Source organism: Lygodium microphyllum, chromosome 15, assembly GCF_053477565.2.
Source record: "Lygodium microphyllum isolate KBCC chromosome 15, Lygodium_microphyllum_v1.1.10, whole genome shotgun sequence".
Lineage (NCBI taxonomy): Eukaryota > Viridiplantae > Streptophyta > Polypodiopsida > Schizaeales > Lygodiaceae > Lygodium > Lygodium microphyllum.
The window spans coordinates 84,473,605-84,498,847 of NC_141149.1; the positions used below are offsets into that span (position 1 = coordinate 84,473,605).

The following is a 25,243-nucleotide window of genomic DNA, read 5'->3' on the forward strand; positions in this document are numbered from 1 at the left end:
GCCACTACATGTTCAAGGTGAGTGAAAAAGAGGAAATGTGCATTTTAAATACAAAAGCACGCCCTAAATTTTGTAAGAGAGTGCTAGGCTCCTTCCTGTGCAATTTGTAAATGTAGATGGGCATGGATGAAGGCACAATGCAAATAGGAAGAAAAGAGGAAAAGAGGACCTAGGCTAAAATGGCCACGCATGTAAAAAAGGGATGGGTGTCCAAACGGGATTAGGGTTATGTATAAAAATGCAAAAAGTGAATGAAGAAGCTCATTCTTGTGTGTGGCTAAAACTAGCTCTATTCTTCTTCTTCTTGCTTGCTTGAGCTTGTGCTTGAGAGAAGGAGTATGAGGGAATGAGGGAGTAACTATGTCAGGGTGAGGGACCATGGTGGAGAGCTCTCCATCTTCTCCTCTCTTCTTCTTCTCTTCTCTTCTCTTGCGCATGGCAATGAAGCATAGAACTTGGAGCTTGAGAATTGAGCTTGTACCTTAGATCATGGAGTTACCGGAGTGCTTGAGGGAGGAGGCAACTCGATTGAGCATGGACGTAAGCTCACTACACTTGTAGATATGAGAGCGCATATGGCTATGTGAGAGGTAGCCATTACACTTAGCTCGAAACGCTTGAAGCAATAAGCAGTCCGTGGATCTTGGCGATCGAGTGAGAAATTACCACAATTTTGTGGTATATATGTAAGTAGACTAGGTGAGGGATAATCCTTGTGTTTTATGTGTGTGAGTGTACTATGTTAGTTCATTGTGTTTCATGTATGTGAGTAGACTAGATGAGAGATAATGATCAACTTCATGTGCCAAGCCCCTTGAAAACAATAAGGTGTATATCCAATGGTCCCATGTCGAGCTCATATAGCACAACATGTAGTGATAATGCTTGCCAATCTCTATGGTTTGATGTCAATCTCTATGGTTTGATGCATACGGATTTGGGTCTTGTGTGAGATGCTTTTGACTCATGCACTATCATTGGTACCATCGCTTGATACGTGTATGTATATGTGTGTGTGATGCTTTTAGCTCATGCACCACCATTGCCACGAATTAATGTAAATGTGATAAAGAGAGGGGGGGGGGGGGGGGGGGGGGGGGGGGGGTGGGAAGGCCTGAATTTGTCTAGTGATATGCCTCCTTTGAGTTATTTCACCTCCGATTGCGTCAAAATAAATTTTAACCACGTTACATCTATTCAATTACATGTATTGTTAAAGACATTGTTTATAAATGAAAAAGAAAGGTAGAGAGAGAAAGAGAGAGAGACTCAAGAGTCAAAACATCTCATGACTTTCAGGTGCAATAAGTGCTAAGGAAAGAGAGCGTGCATTTATTTAGTTTGTTGAGATCAAGTTGACACATTTCACTCGGCTTTTCTCTCGTTAGGTATTAACTTGGAAGTTGGGAACGAGAGTAGTTTATAACTGCTTGAAGTTTGCAGTTCCTTTGTCTTACAAAAACACTTGGAAGGGTTTACTGCTCGCATAATATGCTCTTATCTTTACAAAGCTCTTCTGTACATTGAAGTACATGGAAGGCACTGGCAAAAACCGCTAACTGACCACTAACAGAGTATCCCTGCAGATCAGCATGATGCTGTGTAATTGATCATGTGGCCATCATTCACCCCTTTTAAAGACAAAACCACACAATATGTTCTATACACCTCAAGTGACATGACTCCCCATCCAAGAAACTAGACGCAAACCATCGATTTGTGCCCTCGATCGTCTGCCATGATTATCCCCTTTCAAAGACAAAACCACCTCATATCAAAGCATGGTTTTATACAGCTCAACCATCATGAATCTCCATCCACCAAACAAATTCCAGACCTTTGGTTCATGTATAATCCTGCTGCCAGCCACTGTGGAGATGTGTCACACACTTCCATAGCACTGCAGGATACCCTCTTATAAGTTTGCAAACAAGGAAGGCAGATTCCCATGGTTTTCAGGACAATATGGTACACTACTGTCTACAATAACCCAAGCTGCTCAGAGCCCAGTTCATTGACCTTTTCTTCCAAATACCCCTTGTTGAATATAGCTGACAATTCTGGAAGCTCTCCCAAATCATCAAACACATCATCGCTCTCTGTGCTTGTTCGCGACAGGCGAAACAGATCAACATCTGTTTGGAAAGTGAGGCTTTCTTCATCATGCAAGGACTCCAACGAAGACACCACCTGCTCATCATCTGCATTGGCTGAATTGATGATGGAAGAGAAAAGGTTGCCAGAAGTATTGGTTTCCTCATGATTTTGCAGAATTTCGGGTTTTGAGGAGGCACAGTTGGATGACGCACTTGCTGAAGCATGCATGGAGCTGCGCTGGGCGGCCGGCCATGGATGGTTGTGTTCTGATGTGTAGGTCACAACAAGCATAGTGGGATCACTGCGGCTGCGCTCAACCTGCTTCCTTCCAGAACAGCCTTTGAAGCTGCTGCATTTGTAATATCCTCTGCAAGAACATCAAATGATGGATCAGCTAACCAAAGGACCTATGTTACATAACTCAGACCTCCACTTAAATGCTGAACATACTTCAAGTTGATTTTGACACTCTACACTAGGAAGGTGGTTCCATCTTGCCATTTTTAGACCAGATGAATTAGCTCAAGACAAAACAAGACATAAGACTTCCAACAGCCCAAACAAACAAAACCATAGTTTGCAGTTCATCAAACAGCAGTGTAATTATACCTTGGGTATGGTGACCCCTTGATGGGCTTCTGTCCATACTTACGCCAAGCCCATAGATCTGATGGAGGAGTATCCCCCTTTTGTTTGCTATCAGCACTAATCGGAACATAAACAACCCTCTTCTGTTGGGCCTTTCTGAAACCATGAGTCCTGCAGTTTCAAAAGAAAAGAAAATGTCATGAGCTCCACAGTGGACTCTCTCTCTCTCTCTCTACATGACAGCTTAAACATGCTCCAATTTCTTGAGAAAAACTGTTTCATACCTTTTTTTGTTATTTTGGCTAAGAGACTTGAGATCTGCATCAGAATCATCAGCACTTAGCACAGAAGAATCCTGTTTGCTAGGTGAATCAGGGGACTCATTAACACTAGTTAAGCCATCTGGGGCACCTCCTTCAATAAGAGGCTGGACAGGAAGTGTTCGAGAATGTGTAGGTTTGGAGACTGCCTCCTTTGGCACAGAATTAATCAAGCCACTACTAGATTGAGCCACTGAAGCCAAGCAGCTAAGACTGTTCACTGGATAGCTACTTCCTGATGTGGTGCAAGCTTCGAAAAGCTCCATGCCCTGCAGTGTGCATGATGTAGAGCCACAGCTAGCTGAGCCGGCAAGCTGCTTGAAGCAATCAACCTGTGACAATTTTGACTGAGAACCATGGTGCATGTTATCCGGTGCATTCAGCATGGATGAAACAGTTGATACAGGATTGTTGTTCCCTGATGATGACATCGCAGACATGTATTCTGATGATGGCATTGCAGACATATACTCTGATGCTGACATTGCAGACAGGTACTTTGATGGTGACACCGAGGGCACTGCAGACATGTAGTCTGATGACGACATTGTCGATAGGGGTATGCTATGCATGCAAGATTCAGATGCTGGGCCCAGAAAATTGAAGGAGTTGCAAGCTGCTACCAAGTCCATTGTATCAAACACAGGCATACTTGATGGCATATGTGCTCGAGCAATGGCACCAAAATCACATGGCATTGCAGGCGGGTTGAAAGAAAGATCTGGTGTACCAAGTTTACGGGCTTTCTCACAGAGCTGGGTGGCTGTTCGTAACACTCCAGAGGGACTAGATGCAGTGTCCTCGCATTTCACCCGAGATGCGACTTCGTACAGGCCACTGGAGAGCTGCATGCTGTTAGATCCAAAGGGGGGTGGTCTGAGGAGTCTGTCCATATAATTAGGAGCAGAAGTTGCACCTCTTAGCACTGTTTGATCCAGTCCACCATAGCTGTTATCCATGCAGGTCTAATTCCTGAATCTTTTGCTCTCACTGCCCCAAATGAGTCCTATGATGAATGATGAGCCTGCCTCACAGTCAATCTTCGCAATACTGTCCAAATAATTATTCAATTCGATCTTTTGCCCTAAAAAACACTGCCCCGAATCGGAATCAGGCTATGGATGATGAGGCTCCTTCACTGTTGCTCTTCTCCGAAACACTGTTCCAGTTGTGCTGTGGCTAAGAGGATAAGAATACACGATTGCGAGCAAACATTATTTTAGTGCACAGCATTAATCGAAAGCAACTGATGTTGAGTCCATTCCCAAAGTCCAGGACGAGATATAATATGAATGTATACGTATCAATGCACAACTAAGAAACTAATTATGCCAGGCACCTATGTGAATAGAATCAGAGACCAATAAGAGAACACTTAAGCATATATTTGTGCCCTTAAACCAGTGAATCATGATCATAAGAGATAAATCGGAGCAGCTGCTTGAAAATCATGATTCATGGCCCCCCTTGTGTGCCCACTTGCCAAGTTGGGAGATTCAAGAGGAGGCTGAGTTCAATGCACATGAGGCAAAGGCAATGCTGACCCGAAAAGCAAAATGAGAGAGAGAGAGAGAGAGAGAGAGAGAGAGAGAGGCGCTTAGGGGAAAAGGGCAAGTAGTTGGAAGGTTCTCTATTCTTTTCTTCATAATCGGTTGCATCGAGAGTTGGGTCAAAGGAGGAAGCTGCAAAGGACAGTGTGTGATGAGAGACTGCAGGACTAAAATATCCGGAAAGCTCAGAATCAGAAAGATCGATAAAAAGAGGAAAGATGGATGGGAGAATCGGAGAAGAAGCCTGGCCTGAACCTGAAGGACTTGCTGTGGGAGGGAGGATCTGATCTCAGAAATCAATAATTTGCAAGAAAGGACGCGATAGAGAGAGAGAGAGAGGGGCTTATTAATCATTATTATATACATGGGAAGGGATCAAAGCCTACAGGGATTGAAAATTATATGCGCGCGTGTGATCGGAGCGAAAAGTCTGACACCAAAGAGAGAACAATACCTGTGCTTGATTGCTTCATTTGGAGCTGTTCACATCAGTCCTAAACCACTCCACTCTCTAGGGTGGTTTTTGCTGGGTTGCAAAACCACTTTTCAGGTCACATCGATCACATGGATGTGAAGACTTGCACATGTATTATTTGTGAGTTTAATGCACAATGCACTTATATTTTGCATACCTTTATTTCATAGTCTTAAGGTTGGGTACATTTTTTCAAGCCCAGATATATTATCTAGAATTTAGATTTTATTTTGATTTGGGAAAATATGAGCAATTGGTGAAAAGGAGCAAAATGTGTGGATGTACTATTCTACGATTAGGCACGAGATTAATGAAATAAATAAATGCATGCATCGAGAAGAGCCTATTCAATGCATGGGGTGAGATTGTACCCAATTGGTATTGAGCTCTCTCCTTGCATTTGTCTTTCAATTTCTTTCATTGTCCAATTCAAATTTTGTGCTACTATGTTATTGAGTCTATCCATATACTGTTCAATTTCTCAACACTAGTTCTTATATAAGATGAACTTACAATGATCCATGAGGAGCCTTATAGCCTAACCTATTTATAGTTGTAATATAGTTTATCAAGATTTAACCTAGATTTGAGGATTTGTTGTAATATAGTTGAGCCTAGATTTGAGAATCAATTGTCACCATTGCTAGCCTCACGCGGCTTGATATATGTAAACCCTTATTATCACATGCATTCAAGGCCCAATTTAGATTAATCCATAAGGTTATCGTGAATAAAATATAGCCTTTAATTGACACCCTTTGCTATGGAAAAAAGATCTTTAAAATGGATTTTTGAATTCCTTTCTTTTGAGCCTATGTGATAGAAGTACATATTTATAACTCACAACCCTTGAGTTGCTAGCTACATTATATTATGTCCCATATTCACGAGGCATTTGTTAGTAGTTTTCTTGGATTTCTTGTGGACCACAATTTCATTTCATATTTAATCATGAGATACATTCCTTACTAGGAGCACATATGAGGATTATTCATTTTTAATCTTAGGATTCTATTTTAGGGTTATTACTTCAGGAGTATGGGGCATTACCATTGCATGTGGATGCTTTATTAGATTATATAGAGATTATTGGGTTTGGTTTTGATAGCATGAATACTTTCTTAGATGATTCTTACAGATGTGACGGACTTGTCCTAGAGTCGCATTACATTTTTTTAAATTATCAACTCACTTTTATCATGATTCTATATTTCACCAATTTGCTAATGTTGATATGCTTTTTGCCTTCTAATCTAGATCTATATGCTTCTAAGTTGGATCTAGTTGATAGACATTGTCTTCAATTATATTATTGAATATGACATCCAAGATGATACTCTTTTCTATAGATGTAAACATGTTTTGGAGCTTCATTTGATCTACTTAATTTCTCACATTTGCTACCATTGGACATACATTTTTTCCAAGAATGATATTGATTTGTCTTCTAATTGAGATCTTTATGCTTCTATGTGGGATGTAATTGACACACATTGTCTTTCATATTATCATATTATGAGACCTCGATGATACTCTTTTCTATCAACGTAGATGTATTTTGGAGTCTTGTTTTCATATATTATTAAATTCTCATGTGCACATATTACAGATTGCTACCATTTTTAATGCTCTAGTTTTGGGAGATGCTATCCAATGAACATTTGTGATTTCTTCTTTCAATGCTACAATAGTCGTCATAACATATTATTGTAGCATGGTGTTGCATGATATGTTACTAACATTTCCCAATGTTCTATTCAATGCATGATCTATATGCAAGTTTCCTCTTTCAAACATTACAATACCATTTCCCCTAAATTTTGTGTTGCTTCAAGCTTTGGTGGCATAACCCTACTCTCACTTGGTTGCATGGAGAGAGAATAGGAGCATATGATTTGCTTAGTATGTTTGCAACTTTGTCAATGCTAGTGAAAAAGATGGGTCTAGCAAAAAACAAAGACTTCTAACAAATCAATATTGCCACACCACAAATGTTGCTAGTGTGAAGGCTTTCTTATTGTTTACCATGGGACCTTTACTCCACAATGTTATTGAATTTCAATGCCTCCCTTTCTTATTGAAATTCTAGTGAAAAACATAGGTCTAGCATCACATTGTCATTAATGTGGGGACCAACCAAATGCTATTAGCACTATGGGCTTCCATTATTGCATGACGTTGGCAAGAAACCAAGGTCAATGTTAAATGAGTTTCATATTATTTGAAAAATCTTGTGGGTTTGAAAGAGGTTTAAAATCTTCAAGGAGGGATTTTTTTTTTCCAAATGGAAGTGTTAAGATATTGCATTAAAATCAAATTCTCCAAATGAAAGAAGAGATGTGGCTAAGAAGGACTAGGAATTGAACTTGTAAAGACTTTTTGATCAGCCTCAAAATTAATAAACAAATGGGGAATGGTCTTAGCGTACTTAATCATGCCTTATAAGAGCCCTCATTTCCAATACCAATCTTGATAGATCTTTTTCCTATCCAAATGGCTTTGTTAAGGTATTCCATGTTAAGAAAGAGATTTTAGATTGAGTGATGGGAGACCGGATCCTAGTGAACCTTTAGTTCCATTAATGGAAAATCCACTCTAGATGCCATCTTTTATTAAGGGTATAATATAATTTGGGGTTGGAAATAGAGGAATTAGGAATGTGGAGTTTGGATTTAGACTCAACAAGTAATGGTTGTAGCCTTTTGTAGAGATCTATCTGGTAGTAGAGATAATGGCTTTAATGATGGGGCAACCAGTATGCTAATCCATAGATTATCGAAGATTACCCAAGGTAGAATTAAGTTGGGCTAATTGGATTGCTAGACAAGGGATGTAATCTCAGTCTAAACCAACCAAATACCTTATGTGAGTGGAGGCAGAGGCTCTCATACACAAGGGGAGAAGCCATGCCAATTGCTAACCCCTTTTAACTTGAATTTCTTGGCAATATGAGGAAGTAGGACAACCTAAGGTTCTCAGGGAGACATAAAGTACTTAATGATCAACCATGGTACACAAACAAAGAGCCCCAAACCACCCTTATCTTTAGATAGAGAGCAAGTATCATAGGAGGATTTGGGAATTCTAGGGGGAATTTATTAGATATGATCAATGCCACACCATAGTAAGATGCCACAAATGATCCATGGTGCTTAATGTTGTAAGTCCCCCATTATGAAGAGAAGCCATGTGTGAGCTCATGACATTGGTTGGGCCTTGATTTGTATGTCAAATAAGGTCTATGTAATTGGATGGCAATAAGGTGACCTTTATGGGCCTAGCCTTTGGGTTAGGTAGAGTGCTTAAGTTGGTAGCAACTTGAGGCTCCTTGTATTGAGTTTACAAGGTGTGGGAGTTATTACGGACCCCTATTTTAGGGTCTGGGAGATGCTAAATTGGCCCCTAGCTCTAGGAGGGTCTCGTGGGGGCCAATGGACCCCTAAACAATGTCCGAGAATAGCACCCCTAGTAGTCTGACTATAGAATGAATATTCTTGAAATATTCTCTAGCCAACTAGGAAAGGTTCATAATATGGTAGTTCAAATAGGTTGACTTGACCGTCTTCCTAGGCTATACAAAGGAGGCCCCTCCAAAGCTATCATCAATCTATCTTTAACCTAGCTAGATTTCTTTCAGCTAACCTTAAGCTCTTCATTTGTTGTCTATCTAGATCGCCATCTAAGCTTCACAGTGGAAGCACATGAGTGGATAGGGTATCTTTGTATCAACTTGTTTGGAATTTAAAAACTAAGATTCCATATGCTACACTGCGTGATGTTTACACAATTACTATTAGCACTCCACAAAAAGTTATTGCACAATAAGCTTGAGGATATCAAGAGTATATTTATCGGGTCTCAAGCAAACATGAAGGTAAATAGCAATTGCTATAATCACATACTTGACAAGCATAGTTCTAGTAGTACAAATAACTTTGAGATTGTTTAGCTGGTTATCCATTTTTCCTTAGTTTTATCATAGAACTAGTTCCATCTTTGATTAGTGGTGACTCCAAAGTCATTAAGTAGGCCTAGGAGGATGAAAATGCTCCCTTCTATCATTTTGCATGCTTGATCCATTAACCAAGAAGGGGCTTTTAGAAGAGTTTGAATACATGTTTTATTATGATTTTCCCTAAAGTCTAATAAGGCCACACAAAAAGTATTCAAACAATCCCAAAAATTTCTAGTTGATTTCTCTTCATTTTTAATAGTATTGTTAGTGTTATCAACAAACAAATTCAACATTGTTTGGGAACCATTACACAACTTAAATCCCTCCATATCACCTTTCTTTGGATCATCTTGCACTAGCCAAATAAAAGCATTAGTGCGCATAGCAAATAAAACCATTATTTGAGATTCTAATGGTTAGGGATTTAGCAAATATATTATAGCTTGAGGTAAGACAATCATGGATCTCCAATTAGAAATGATGTTTTTATAATCCTTATTGTGAATAAGCTTAATCACACATTCATAAACGTTGGTGGTGGGTAGATCACCATCATGGATAGACTTTCTCCAAAGATGTAGTAAGGGATCCATGAGAGATTATTGATATTATTGGTAGAATTCATAAAGAATAATTAAACCAAGTATTCACCTTTGTTGAGAGTGGCAATGATGGCTCTAATCTCTTCTTCTTTCAAATTATGGAGCTAAAAGGTCAATCATATAGGGCGGAATATATTTGGGTCTTACCCTAGCTATCTTGGCCCTAGCATTGGTCTTTTCTTGGTTGGTAAGGGAGGGAGTCTTGAAAATGTCATGAAAGAACTTATGAGAATCTCCTCATGAATTATGAATACATACATGCACACACAACTCCCCCCCTTCCTTTTCCATAGGACTAAACATTGCCTTAATATGTCTACATGTTTTATCAACCCTTCCAATCTCTAGTGAATTGCATGGCTTCATTAGCTTCAAATTGCATCTCCCTTCTAAGGTCAAATCTAGCTTGGACTAGCTTCTCACTATTAACTAGAGCTATCTATTAAGCTCCTTTTCCAAATTATGCAAGGTTTGATGCTTAATGGCTATTCTTTCTATTGTATTACCAAAAACCCTATTTTTGGTGACCATAAAAAAATCTTAAATCTTCTTAATAGTTGCAAATAAAGCATGGGAAATTTTATTTAAAGAATTTAAGAAATCATTAGAACTCTTTCTATCAAACTCTTGAGCATGCCTAATCTTGAAAAACCTAAGGCCAGCATAGAACCTGTAAACCTTATTGTTTGTGGTGACACTAGACAAAATCAATTGGATTATAAGCTTATGGTCAAAAAGACTAAGATACTTCAACAAGTATGTATAATAAGGTAGAGTATAAATCTAAAGAAACATAGGCCCTTACTAACCTAGTGTAATGCACTTATCCATGAAGAAAATTTACTCTTACCTACATGACTCACCTCTTAAAGTAAAGACTTATCATAAGACTTGGAAATATAGCTTTAGACTTTCCTTAGAGTTTAAAGTGAACACCCATTGGTTGATCAAAGTCTACACTGACATCATCATCATCATGTTGCCACACAATCATGTAAACCATCAATATGAAGCACACCATTGCATTGAAGAAGATGAGGAGTAGGAGAAGATAATGTTGAGCCTAAGTAAGGGGGAGGGATGGTAAAAGGTTGACACATCTATATTAATATTCCACCCTCCCCCTATTAATATACACCCTTCCTCATAATTACATTTTATAATTCTTGTAATTTTTGTGTGTGTGTGTGTGCGCGCACACACACACACATATGCACATGTATGTCTTTGTGTGCATATGAGAGAGAGGGGGGGGGGGGGGAGGACATTGATAGAGATAGAAGTAGAGAGAAATGCCACTCCATGCCTTCTCAAACTTTGAATATATTTTGGTTCCTTCCTTTAAAATCCACAACACCCTTTGAGAGTATTGTCAAATGTTATTTGAAATTCACTTGGGATTAGAATGTTTTAAACAAAAAGACATGATGTTTTAACAAATTATGCTTGGTGTTAATGATCAAAATATAGGTTTGGAGCTCCTTTCTCACATCCACTTCAACCAAAATTTCTAAGTGCTATCTAGCACTAACCTCTGCATAAGGCCTCTCTCCTAACACTCTTCCCAAGGAAGTAGCTATGGTTTCTAGAAGAGGTTATGAATTCAAAAGAAAGTTGGGGAACTCAATCTAGAGGGTTTAGGCCATAAGGATATTCAAAGGTCTCAACCCATTTAAACAAAGTAGGGGAAGAGTGCTCTAGCATCTATTGATTGTGACCCATGACATTCACTACCATTTCTTTGGACTCAAACAATGAGAAAAATATTAATTAGAAAGGGAATGAGTACTAAATCACAAACTACATCTTCCCAATAAAATTTGGTCTACTTTTTAACATAACTATGTTGAGGCCTAGAACCATTGCACAAGGCCAATTAAAGATCTTGCTTTATAAGCCTTTGTCCACAAATAATAGTTGTCAAAGGAAATTGTTGGGAATTGTTGTTCTAGGTATACATGTTGTCACCTTTGGAGGAGCTTGAGCCTCTGATTGTGCCACTCCATATAATTTCTCATGATTTCAACAATGGACTTGTAAGCTCTAGGAGATGATTTTTATTGCATCCCTTGAAGTCTAGGGGAGTCTTGTTTCGTATTATCTCCAAGAAAGAAATAAAAGATGGCATCCAATAACTTCCCTCTTGGTAGGTGGCTTTGCTCTCATCCTCTATGTAGTTGGGGGGTGGGGGGGAGTGTTCCTTACTAGCAGATATCTTGTGGAGATGGTAAGCTCAACACGTACAGACATTGATGATGAACCACCTCGTTAGATGGATCCATACGTTTACACTTAGTACGTCGGTGACTATTATGACTCTTACATGGCCACTGACTTATCATTTATTATATTTGGTTTGTTGTACCAACCTATAGCTGGCGTAGTTATAACTACCATGTAACATGCCGCCCGAGCTATTCCTTGGCGGTACATTCTTAGTAGCTCATCAAGAGATGTCCTAGGAAGCGCCGTCCGAGATTTTAATAAAACCCTCGAAGTTTGCTAACTAGACTCACTTGAGTCTATCCTGCGGTGGAAATTTCTATTGCTCCCACGACGACTAACATGAGTTTTTCTGGTCAAATCTATTACTAGCAGCTAATTAATATTAGCGGATTCTAAAGTGATATGAGTCAGTCTTTCTAGTTTCTAATGGTCCATCAAGTGAGATTTTTATTCCTTCTTAGGAAAGCTCTCGGCTTATCGAAGACCACCTAGCCATAGGTATGGATCCGTCGTCCTCCCACTTCCCTCGAGAGAGTAGTTTTAGTTATCCAATTACCTACCACTTTAGGTTCAACATATAAAAACAACTTCTTTGAATTATATTCTGATGCAAATTCGTTACACGCCTTTTATTCACGTCATAAAAACAGAGTAAAGCAATTCCTTCTTAATAGTTCCTTTTAAAAAAAAAAGACATTTATAATGTCTTCTATTCAAAGTATTATTCTCTCCAAGTTCCGTTCCCCAACTAGTATTGGAACTTCCAAACACAGTCTGGAAATCGAAGGGTAGTTGGTAGTTTGTACGAGCCTAAGGAGTTTATGCCCAGAGCCCCCTGGTATCCTCACCTCCTGCTGCTGTAGACTAGAGTTTCCTACGACAAGACCTTTCACGTCATGATTGTTCTAAACTCACTAACGCGAAACAAAAAAAGAAAAACCCCTTGGATTAGGTTTTATTCATGTTGGCCTTGGGGAGGTCTAGCGCCATTAAGAACATTGCCTCAATGATGGCGATAATCATCCATCATTTAGCTTGATGATTTTAGAAAAGATCACTACCTAGCTTACAATCACAAACATATTATTTCGAATGCATTATACATAAACTTTTATCAATTTTCTTTCCAAGACAAAACTTTTCTTTCCAAAAATAATAACATGAAGGCAAATTAGCATAAGTGGCAAATAACTTCAAGACAAATTAGCATAAGTGGCAATACCTTCAAATAGTCTTCCTGGACTTCCTCTTCCTTGGGGATTAGTTTGGATTGAATTTAAAAAATAATTTCATACTCGAGGATAACTCCCTTGGAGTTTTGTGGGTCTTTGCCCGTAATAAAAGAAAATCTTGGTTAGTTTAATTATGAACAGTATCATTTGGCAATTGCATCTCAAGATCTCTTATATACCAAGAATTAGCGTCATCAAAGATTTCATTTGATGAATACAAAAATAAAAAATATTAAATCTTTTAGGGACGCAGTACCTTCTTCATACTTGCTTAGGTTTATCTTGTACAGACCTAAGTTACCCCTTGGAATTTGCAGTAGTTAAGAATTCCTCAAAGAAATTATATGTAGGAATCAAATTAAATCTTATTTTACACATGCAGCTTCTGTTGCCTATTCACGAATAAAGGCCTACTAGCTATTTTTATTTTAAAAAAATAGTACCTGAAGATCCATGATGGATGCTTGACTGAGGGTATTTGTGGCTCCGTTTGTAATTCCCATACTCGCTTGCCTTCACGATCTTTGTAGCTTTCTTCTTTAGGGCCATGGTCTTTAATCACGAGATTGCAAAAAGGGAAATTTGGCAAAGGAACTTGGGGATAATTAGATTGATGGAATATTGATTGACGGAGGGGAAAAAGCGATTACCAAGAATTTTGAGAAATCAAGAAGAGTCTTGATTCCACAGGGGGGAATATGATAGAAGGGATGGAGAAATTGAATTTCAGAGCTCCTGGAGTATCCTCGTCTTCTTGATGAAGAATTTTCTTATTCTATACTCTTAAGAAGGGCCTCTCCCCTCTTGCTCTCCGACTACTCTCAACGGCTCTCCTTGCCTCTTATTTATAGCTAAATTAGAGAAGAAGGGTTGTGGCTAAGAAGGATAGCTCTTTATGGAGGGGATCTTGGTAGAATCAGCAATCTGAAGCTTCCAATATGCAATTTGATACTCAAACCACAAATCTGATGGTTCCGTTGGCTCTGAAAGGAGAGTAAAACCCAAGGACACCTGATCAGAATTCTTCCACATCACTCATTCTTCTTCTCCCCATTCGGAGTCTTATTTACTGCTTGTAAATTGCGATCGCAATGCGAGGGATTTCTCCAATCGTGAAATCTCCAAAACTAGATAAAAAGAGTCACTAACTTTTTTTTTACATCAAATCCTATTCTAGAAGTTTCTATAGCTTTTTAGGATATTTACAATAAATAATATCCAAAATATTGAAAATATTCTAGTTTTGTCTAAAAATCTAGTATTTTTGGACCATCCATACTATAGACACTGACACTAATGACTAATATGGCTCATAACTCTCGTTCATGTGGTAACTTCCTGACGGGTGGCTATAATCCTTGTCAATCCGAAAAATTAACAAGTTACGATCCTCGGGTCTTTTTGCTCGAGATGTTCTCTATTTAATGATTTTAGAGTTCTTCAAGTCCATTTTGTGAGAAGTTGAAAAGATTTAAAATCAAAGTTGGGATATCAAACACCAATTGATTAGTATAATCAGTTATGCATTATTTGACTCAGTGGCCACTTTCCTTTATGTTGTATCTTATCTACACTTTGTATACATTGTATTGTGGGTGAAAGAGGAAGAAGAAGAAACTAGCAAAATAATATTTGGTCTCCATCTCTCTTGTTGTGCCCTTGAGTGAGCTTCCTCTTGTGTGTGTAGTGTGTGTTTGGATGCAATAGCTCAAGCAAGTTCCCCCACCACATGATTCGTGACATGGTATCAAAGCAATGCAATTGAGAGAGGTTAGTTTTGAAGGATGAAGTGAAGGAGAAAAACAAGGATTTGAGCAAGCAAGCAATGGGTAAGAAGCTCTCCCATTCTTTCACTCTTTCTCTTAGATAGTGCTTATGGAGGCACCAGAAGGAGGGCTTAGTGAAAATCTCAAATTGCTATGAGATTTAGTGTGCAAGTAGAGTACTATATATCTTGCAAACAACTCTTTGGAACTTTTCAACTACTTTTCTGGCCATATGAGGCCGTTTCGAGTCCCGTTTTAGACCCACAAGGTTGCAAAAATAGTTTTAGGGTGTATTGTGATGTAGTTTTGTACTGACCAAAAGTGGTACAAATTTCAAATCTGTAAGCTCTTATGTACTTTTCATGAAACAAACATAAGTTTAATCTATAAAAAACTTTTAGATTGCATATATTATTGAGCAGTTAGTAAATGAGGCTGCTTTCTATGTTGTTTTGTACTTATTATAAAAGATTATAGAAGACTTGCTTGTTGTTTTGTATCAATTTTGTGATAGTGGTAGAGACGAGTGGAAGTTGGACAAGAATAACTACCCATCATGGAAGTTTCGTATGATAAACCTTCTTATTAGAAAAGATCTCTATGAGTTTATTTTAGATGAAGAAAAGGAGCTAGAGTGAAGTAATCCTATGGCTTTACAGAGAATTAAAGACATGAAAAGAATGGAATACAAAAGATGAGTAATGTATTGGTTATTTGTTGCAATCATTGATAACACTATGTTGGGGCATATAAGGTCCACATCTTAAACTATATTATTTTTAAGGGCCCATTTTTGAGTTTATTTTTTCCTTTGAAGATCTCTTACTATAATATTATTTTAAAATTTTTTAAGAGAGAGAGAGAGAGAGAGAGGTGAGAGAAACCCCTTAAGGGAAAAAAGAGAGAGTTCATATTTCTCCTAATGATAAGCAATACATTTAGCTATCTAAACTAATCTCAACATATGATTGGGCTATTTTAATTAGTTGTAGAGTTTCTGCTGATGTATGAAACATGATATGACTATTCTCAAAAACTTCACATGCAGAGCTTAGATAATCTTCAAGAATATATTTTCAGTAAACACAAAGGCACGGAAGACTCAACTCAAATAAGAGTTGAATACCTTGAAGAAAGGAAATATATTTGTAAATGAGTATGTTTTGAAGGTGAGAAGCATTATAGATACCTTAGTAACTATTGATGCAATATCTAATGTTGATGATTTGGTTTCATCTACTTTGGGTGATCTTAATAATGAGAAGGCCTTGAAGTCATTTGTCGCTTTTGTATATGTATAAAAGATATTTCTAGTTTTTGATGAGTAGGTTTTAATTGTAAGTGGATCTACAAAATTAAGCATAATGCAGATGATTCTAGTAGGAGGTATAAGGGTAGGTTAGTTACAAAAGGCTAAGCTCAAACATATGGCATAGATTATGAAGTGGCATTTAGTCTAGTTGCTAGGATGGCAACTTAGATATGTAATTGCTTTGGCAGTAGCTAAAGATTGGAGTTTGCATAGGAAATGGATGTAAAGAATATCTTCTTGCATGGTTAATTGCAAGAAGAGGTGCATACAGAGCAATCAATATATTATGAGGATTTAGAGCATTCCACATACATGTGTAGGCTAAAGAATGTGCTCTATGGATTTAAGCAAGCACCTAGAGCATAGTCTGACAAGACTAGAGAGTGCCTTGTCAACATTGGATTTTATATTTCTAATGTTGATTGCTCACTTCATGTGAGAAAGGGAGATGCAAGTTTGGTCATCATAGTCATCTATGTCATCTATGTGGATGACTTGATTATTACAGGTGATAGTGATATTGAGATTGATCAAGTGAAGAACTTATTGAAGAAGAAGTTTGAGATGAAGGATTTAGGTGAGCTAATGGACTTTCTTGGTATTGAGGTGATCAGATGTGATAATGGTATATGACTATCCCAAAGGTAGTATGGCTTGGATATGTTGTCCAAGTATGGTATGACAGTATATAAGCCTCTTTCAGTGCTATTGGAGCAAAATGTGAAGTTAGAGTGCTAATATTGGGGATGAGATAGGAGACCCTACTATATTCAAGAGGATAGTAGGGAGTTTGATTTACATAACTATCACAAGGCCAAACTTGAGTTATATTATTGGCCTTGTTAGTCACTTTATGCTGATGTCTAGAAAGCCTCATTCAGATGTAGTTAGATGCATATGAGATATGTGAAGTCCACTTTGCATTATAGACTTTTATGAGGCAAGTAAGGATCTCGTAAGGATATACAAGTGTTTGGATACACAGATGTAGATTTGGTAACATGTTTAACAGAAGATGTACTTGCAGATTCATATTTTCCCTTGGGAGTGCAGTAGTTACATGGAGTAGCAAAAAATCAACCTACACTTGCTTTATCGAGTACAAAGGCTGAGTACATAGGTGATGCTACTATGGCAATATGTGAGGTGGTATGACTGCAAAAGTGATTGGGTGATTTGGATGTGCAAGGAGATGGTCCAGTTGTCATTCACTATGACAACATGAGCAACATATAGTTAGCTAGAAAACTAATGTTCCATGCTAGGACAAAATACATTGAGGTACATTACCATTTTGCGAGAGAGAAGGTGCTTACAGGACAGATTGACTTCATATATGTTAGCACATAGGATCATATAGCTAACATTTTCACAAAGGCATTGAGTATAGAGAAGTTTTGAAAAATTTGAAGCTTACTTGGAGTTGTAAAGATACAGTTGGAGCTTGAGGGGGAGTGTTGAGATGGAAAACTCAACACATGCGAACATTGATGATAGATCTCCTAGTTAGATAGATCTGCATGTCTATACTTAGCACATTAGTGGTCATTATGACTCTTACATGGCCACTAACTTATCACTTTTTATATTTGATTTACAACTAGTTTGCCCCTGTGATGGGTCATAAGGCCCCCCTCCCAAAAAACCATATGTGATTTTTTCATTTCCTTATTGCACCTACCTACAACTGGCATAGTTATAGCGCCAATCAAATCGTATAGTTAGTTATGTATTGTTTGACTTAGTAGGCTACTTTCCTTTGGTGCTATATCTTATTTATATTTTGTGTACATTATATTGCGGGTGAAAGAAGAAGAAGAAACTAGCAAGAAAACATTTTGGTCTCCATCTCTCTTCTTGTACTCTTGAGTGAGCTTCCTCTTGTGTGTATGGTGTGTGTTTGGTGCAACAGCTCAAGTAAGTCCCTTCCACTACTCGATTCGTGACACTTCTTGCCCTCTTAGAAGGGATTTTATACCTGATGATACATAGGGCCCTCAACACAAGTGAAATGATAAGGGATGAGAGAAGTTTACCCAGGGAATCACAAGGGTGTCTATGAGACAAAATAGGCCCATTAAGAGAAAGCAAAGTCATTAGACAATGAGCCAATTTGAAAGCTCAACATCTTGTGTCTGAAGAAGGTCATCATCTTGGTTGAGGTAGTGTTCATGATGGTGGCTTCCCATAAAGGCAAGACCTAAACTCGATCCAAGTGTAACCGATGAGGTGCTAGGAGAAGAAAATGACAACATATCACACATGCATTGAGATTGCGGTGGGGATATGAGGTCTTTCATTGTACACTTCTCATTGCCTCAACAAAACCCAATGACCTTTCCAATTTAGGTATCTCTTATGGAGAACATATGAACTATTAAAAATCCTTTTGAAAATTTTGGTTAATAGTTGTTTAGGATAAGGGGACTAGTTTAATGATAGTGTTTGGCCCTCCCATTAATCTTATCAATTTTCAATTGGGTGAGAATTTCGCTTTCAAAAAAGGCTTTGTAAAGTTGATGTCAATGGAAAGAAAAAAATTGCAATGCTCCCATGTCATAATACTTCCCTTTGTTGCAAAATCTCCCCATGCAACAATGTGACAATAGAGAGCATGCAAAAGAACACACCATTGGCCCTAAAAGGTGACACTATATACCCCTTTTTACTCCATTGATTACAGTTAGTGTCACCTCTTTTGCAATAGAATATATTGAAATGTGTTCCAATTCTAGAGAGCTCACGATACAAAGAATCGTCATTGTTCAAGGGTCATTACTTTATCGATCTCCCTTAACCTATATTTTCCACCAAAAAAGAAATTGTGTGAAAAGAGTCATCCTCGTGCCTCCACAAGCAAAGAGTGCAACAAGGAGCGATATAGTTTATAGTACTATAGAAAGGCCTATTAGGCCATAAGTCTTGTGGGGTGAACGGCCGCTTCCCAAAGTTCGCGGGTGGGGACCAGATAGGAGCGCGCCACCCGAAGCTCGTGGCAAAAGGCCAAAAGCGATGGGGACCACGCGCTCAGCCACGTCAGCTGCGCCCACGCACGACACAATAATGTGCTATCGGTGGGCCCGGGCCCGCATGGCATAGCATCAGCTGGGATTTGCGTGGCCCACCCTCATTTCCTTCATCTGAAATTCTGAATAATAATTATTAAATCCCTCCCGAATCTCTCGCGAGTCGCACGTTCAACGCAGCAAAAAATACACTGAAAAACTACCCGATTGGCGGGCCGGCATCGCTGACGTCAGCAAGCTCTCGGCGACGGCCTAATGACCATTTCCTTCATCGTGATTTGTGACCGTCCGATAGACATCAGATCAGTACACTGCACCGGGTTTGCCTTGCCAGTGGCAACTCAGAGAAGGTTCACATGAGGACTCTGGGCCACATTTAGAGTCAAGCCACGCCTAAGTCTTGAGACCTAGGCGAGTCAAAAAATTCCTAGTAAATGGATGTGAGGAGCCTGGACTTGACTTTTGGAAGTTCTAGGGCCCACTGAATCAGCCCCCCATTTCTAGAGGGGCTACATCAACTTCCACAAATTACATGTTGTGGCAATACATATGTGTGTGTGTGTGTGTGTGTTGTTGGGAATAAAGGGCCACTATGCCCGCACCCACACTAGGTGTGAATGTACCCTTTGGGGCTGTACCATCTTCATACATATATCTATCTAAAAACCTAATGTGCTGCTATTGTTGTACCCACATACTGTGTCTGCTTCTCTCTCACTCTACCTGCATGTCCATTGACATTGACATAGCTTGAAGCTCTGTCCATGGATCCATGCACTTTAAACTGGTATCAGAGCTTCACATTTCAGAGAAGGGGCTTTCAACATTTTACTTAAGCAAAAGTCAATGGGTAAAGCTTCCAGTTTGATAGCCATTGCATCCCATCAATGAGGTATGTGTTGATCTCCTCTAGATTCAGAGATTCAACAAGACTTGCAAAGATTTCTTCAGGGTAGTTTCTAGCATTGCATTGAGTCTTCTTCAAGAGGGTATTACTCTCAACTCCAAGAAGTATACACATGGTTTATCTCCATCAAGTTTCACTTTGTAAGCTTGATCATAGCTACTCTCCATTGAACTTAAGGCTTCAAGAGCCTTTCTTGCGCCTTGCCAAAGGCATTGGAGTGGCCATTTGCTGATGTTGAAGACCCCCTACCATTAGGCACAACTCACGTTGGTAGGACATCATCATGTCCTTCTTTCAACAATTGGTCATTGACAACATTGGCATCTACTTTGACATCTATGTGATCATTTACTCACTTCGCAGCACCAATAAATGCTTAGCCTTGGACTTGCCATTGATCTTGAGCGGTCTACTCTTAGTTAATGGCTGTAATACATAGGTTACAATCTAAAATTTACATGCAACCCCAGTTTTGAGTTGCTATTGTTGAATGGTTATGCCTATTGGATGTCAGCACATGCTCATGTGATGCTATCACATTGGGAGATTATATGCTTTGGATCTAAGGTGCTTTTGGCCTAATTTAAGCAATGATTCTGCTCAATTTAGACATGGATTTGTCTGCTATAATAGTAGGGGCTGAATGCATTTGATAGAGGTTTATGCTATGCCTAATGCATTTGGGTTATCTCTCGAGTGCTAATGATGTTGTATTCATGTATACCATGAATGCCAAACATTTAGAGATGACTTTGGGGATGTTTTAGCTTGGTTTGGAGCTTGCCAACATTATCTTTGGCTATGAAAAATCACAGGTTGTAGGTACTATGCATGTGAGAGAATTGGTTGAGTTTTATGCTTCTAGTGAAGTCTTACAATACTAATTTGGTATTGACATAATAGCATATGCTTGAGCAATGATGATTGCACATGCTTTGTGCCTTATCTTTGGGATGAAATGGATCAATGTGTGTAGACATTTTGGTGCTGTACATTGTGAACGACAAGTCCCATATGCAGACAGTTTATGCATAGAGCTATCAACTACTATTTCGTGATGCATTCACGTATGCTACCGATCTCAAATACATTGGCTATGCTATTGATCTCAAATGCCTTACCTATACTAGAATATGATCAGTAATCAGTATTGAAGTGGAGAATTTGGGGGTCAGTTGTGTGACAATTTGGGCTTGTCTTTGATGACATTTCTTGTCATTTTTTGTTGCAATCATGGTTGGCAATAGTGATAGTAGCAACCTTCTACATATCAGGAAGCTTGAGGGTGCACATAAATTTTCCATATGGTAGAAGCAGTGCTATAATGACTTGGTGCATAAGAAACATGTGAAGCCCATTAAGACGAAGGGAATATGACAGATAGACATATAGCCAGAGGATTGGGATGATCTAGATGAGCTTGCATGCTCTACATTTGAGCTTTTAGTTTGCAGACTCTTGGATGTTCAACATACAGAAGTTGGATTCTACATATGCTATGTGGATGAGACTTGAGGAGTTGTATGCTCAAAAGAATGCTACTAGCAAGGTTTATTGGCTAAAGAAATTGATGGATCTCTGCATGAAGGAAGGTACAACCATGCCTATACATCTCAATGAGTTCAACTCGATTTTCAGCCAATTGGTTCCTTTGAAGTTTAATATTCATGATGAGTTCAAGGCCACTCTCTTGCTATGCACTTTGCTCGAAAGTTGGGATACATTCAAGATAGTTATGAGCAACTCTAATGCAATGCTGATGTACTCCAATGTGGAGAGCTCTTTACTTATGGAAGAATTGAATTGATATAACAATACAACCAAATTCAGTTAAGATAGCCAAAAATGGGAGGATAACATGTTGAAATCATAGGACAAGCTGTATATGCAAATTTGTAAGTCCCACAACCCAAAAATACTGAATATTTGGTCCATAGGTTGACCCGACCTTTAATGTAGCTAGATAGGTTTGTCCCTGGTGCTCAGTATGCTACAAATTATGTCATGTTCACTGACTATGGTGAACCGTAATGCTTCAAGGAAGCAATTGATAGACATGAGAATAAGAAGTGATTTTAAGGCTATGCTATGAGAGATGGAATCTCTTGAGAAGAATGGTACTTGGAACTTGGTGCATTTGCCTAAAGGGCAGAAGATTCTACCATGCAAGTGGGTTTATAAGAATCTACATAGCATTTTTGACATGAGGGATCTTGGTGAGGCTAATCATATTCTTGGGATGCGGATACACAGGGATAGATTGAAGGGGCTTCTCTATCTTTCATAGTAGGAGTATGTATCCAAGATTTTGTAATGTTTCAATATGGAGGGGGGAAGAGCGATTGGTGTTCTAGTACCTCCATATGTGAAACTTAGTGAACATGACAACCCTACATCTGATAATGAAAATGTTGAAATGGCCAAGATTCTATATGCTTCAATTGTTGGTAGCTTGATATATGCTCTGGCTACTACACATCCTAACATAACATTTGTGGTGGGAGTGGTTAGCAAGTACATGCCAAATCCTGGAAAAAAGCATTCGAAAGTAGTGAAGGGTAGATTCATGAGATACCTCAAATGTGGAAAGGATTTGTGCATTTTCTTTGGAAAGAAAAAGGCATCCATCATTGGCTTTATGGATGTAGACTTTTTTGGTCATTCGAACTGTAGGAAGTCTACTTCAAGGTATGTATTCACCATCATAAGGGGATCAATATCTTGGATATCCATGCTACACAAGTGTGTTGCATTGTCTACTACAAAGGCGGAGTATGTGGCTACACACTGAGGTTTGCAAAGAGGCTTTATGGATTTCACCTCTGGTGGGAGAGCTTGGCATTACAGAAGTCCATGTCCTCCATTATGATAGTTAGAGTGCTATCATGCTAGCACAGAATCTTGTCTTTCATGCGAAGACAAAGCACATATAGGTGAAGTATCAGTTTATCAAGGAAGCACTTGACAACAAGAGCATTGAGATTGTCAAAGTACATATCGATGATAACTGTACGGACCTTCTCATGAAGAGTCTTCTAGCAGAGCTGTTTGCACATTGCTGGTAGATGATGGGAGTTGGATATGTATAGGTTTCCAGCTTTGTACATACTTAGACTTAACTAATTATTTTCTCTACCTTTAGGCGCATTTCCTTTAAGGGGGATGTTGTTGGGAATAGAGGGCCACCATGCTTGCACCCACACTGGGTATGAATGTATCCTTCAGGGTTGTACCATCTTCATACATACACCTATCTGGAAACCTAAAGTGGTACTGTTGTTGTACCCACATACTATGTCTGCTTCTCTCACTCTACCTGCATCTCCATTGACATTGACATAGCTGGAAGCTCTGTCCATGGATTCATGCACTTCACATGTGTGTGTGTATCCTCCTCAAAATGTTTTTATAAGTGTGTATTCATATTTTTAAATTTTATTCCTACCCAAATATTATGGCCTCTCCTACGGAGTTCACACATGTATGAACTTGTGTGTGGCCATAGGCTTTTGTTGCCAAAGCCCCTCCATGCCAAGTCCATGTACTTAGGCATGGCAGGGTTCTAGGTTACACCTAGCGTAAGTGGAGGCACACGAATCCCACTCCCTCCACTGACTATACTTCATGAAGGAAAAGAGTGATGTGTTTGAGCACTTCAAATCTTTTAAGACAGCTGTTGAAACGGAAACAGGCTTAAAAGTGAAGTGCTTGAGATCAGATGGAGAGGGAGAGTACCTCTCTAATGAGTTCAATGGCTTCTTGAGGACTCATGGGATAAAGAGGCAATTTACTTGCAGGTATACCCCACAGCAAAATGGAGTTGTAGAAAGAAAAAACAAGCATATTGCAGAACTTGCACAGGCATTAATGGCTAAAAAGAATATGCCCAAACATTTTTAATCTGAGGCTATCCATACTGTTGTCTACATTATGAACAGAACTCCCACAGCTGCAGTTCATGGGATGACTTCTGAAGAGTGCTTTACTAGCAAGAAACCCGATGTATCACACTTGAAGGTATTAAGTGGATTTAGATGGAGGGGCATTCTATCACTATTAGCATCCTCTCAAATAGTGGTGCTAGTGCGATGCTAGTGGGGTTTGTGTGCAAACCAATTGTTGTTGATTTGCTAAAAGGAAAAAGCATGTTGCGAGTCTGACTTCAATCCCCACCATGAGCCAATCAATGGTTATGTTTCTAACATACCTTTCCAGTAGACCCTAGGCACAACCATAATGTTTATAAGTGGGGAATTCATTTGAGTGTTCATTGTTGTTTACCCTAGATAGCCTAGGCATGACCCAGATCTTGGTACCTACCTTGGCACCACACAGTCTTTCTCTCATATACCATATAGCTCTAATTAGACTTTGTGGGAGTCCAAGCAAGAAAAGCGTGGTGTGGCATGTTCCTTTGCCTCATTACTTACTAACCATATGGCTATCTTTACTTTGAAAGTTTGGTCAAGATGATTGGTCAAGATGAGGTCATGACGCTAGGTGTACTACAATCACATGCAAGTAGATGAACTTGTATTTGCTAGTCAACGAAGCTATTGTAGGCCATATTCATGTTGGCATGATGGTGGACTAGCAAGTCAATGGCCGTGCCATCATTACTATGGAGAGGAAAGAGAAAGAAAGAGAGTGGAGGAGAGAGAGAGAAAACAAGCATGTCAACAAGCAAGCTCTAATCAACAAGTAATGTTGTCCATTGACTTTGTCTAGTAGTCAGAGACTAAACTACCCTCTTCTTAAGGGGTTCTCCATCAAATTTTTGTAGCCTTGTGAATTTACAAGTCCTAGTTTAAGCAATCTAACCATGTGTTGACTCATTGGCAAGGACTTGCATATGGTCAAGGTCTTAGAGCCCAATATCGTGTAGGTCAATCAACTTGTGCAATTGTTGCGAACAACGATGCGTGGTTTGCACATAGTGAATGGAAGAAGCTCCCTCTTTCTCTCTTTTACTCATAAAATTGCATACAACTCATGAGAAATTGAAAATAGACTAAAAGAAAAGGTAAAGTAAGATGAACGACTCAAGATTGGGTTCAATCTCCCCATGCAAAACTAAAATCAATCTTAGTTCCTAAGTTCGTAAACAATGTAGATACCAAAACCACTTGCATCAGTAACCATAAGAAAGAATGGTCTATTGAAATCAGGCAACTGTAAAACTGGTGC

At 38.9% G+C, this 25,243-nt stretch overlaps 1 protein-coding gene across 1 annotated transcript; it reads right to left on the minus strand.

Moving 5' to 3' along the window:
- Positions 1-1,318: 1,318 nt before the first annotated feature.
- Positions 1,319-5,012, minus strand: LOC148024726 (uncharacterized). The gene is made up of 3 exons (XM_087694386.1): positions 2,970-5,012; positions 2,707-2,856; positions 1,319-2,464 (listed from the first exon to the last, which is right to left on the minus strand). The coding sequence occupies exons 1-3, from the start codon at positions 3,962-3,964 to the stop codon at positions 1,981-1,983; spliced, it is 1,629 nt and encodes a 542-aa protein (XP_087550512.1). The 5' UTR covers positions 3,965-5,012; the 3' UTR covers positions 1,319-1,980.
- Positions 5,013-25,243: the final 20,231 nt, after the last annotated feature.

Bases quoted from the DNA above. Each gene is read 5' to 3' on its own strand.
- LOC148024726 (XM_087694386.1), bottom strand. From the start codon at position 3,964: ATGGATAACAGCTATGGTGGACTGGATCAAACAGTGCTAAGAGGTGCA. The intron at 2,857-2,969 runs GTATGAAACAGT...TTGAAACTGCAG, and splicing joins AGCCAAAATAACAAAAAAAG to GACTCATGGTTTCAGAAAGG. The intron at 2,465-2,706 runs GTATAATTACAC...ATGTTCTTGCAG, and splicing joins AAGGGGTCACCATACCCAAG to AGGATATTACAAATGCAGCA.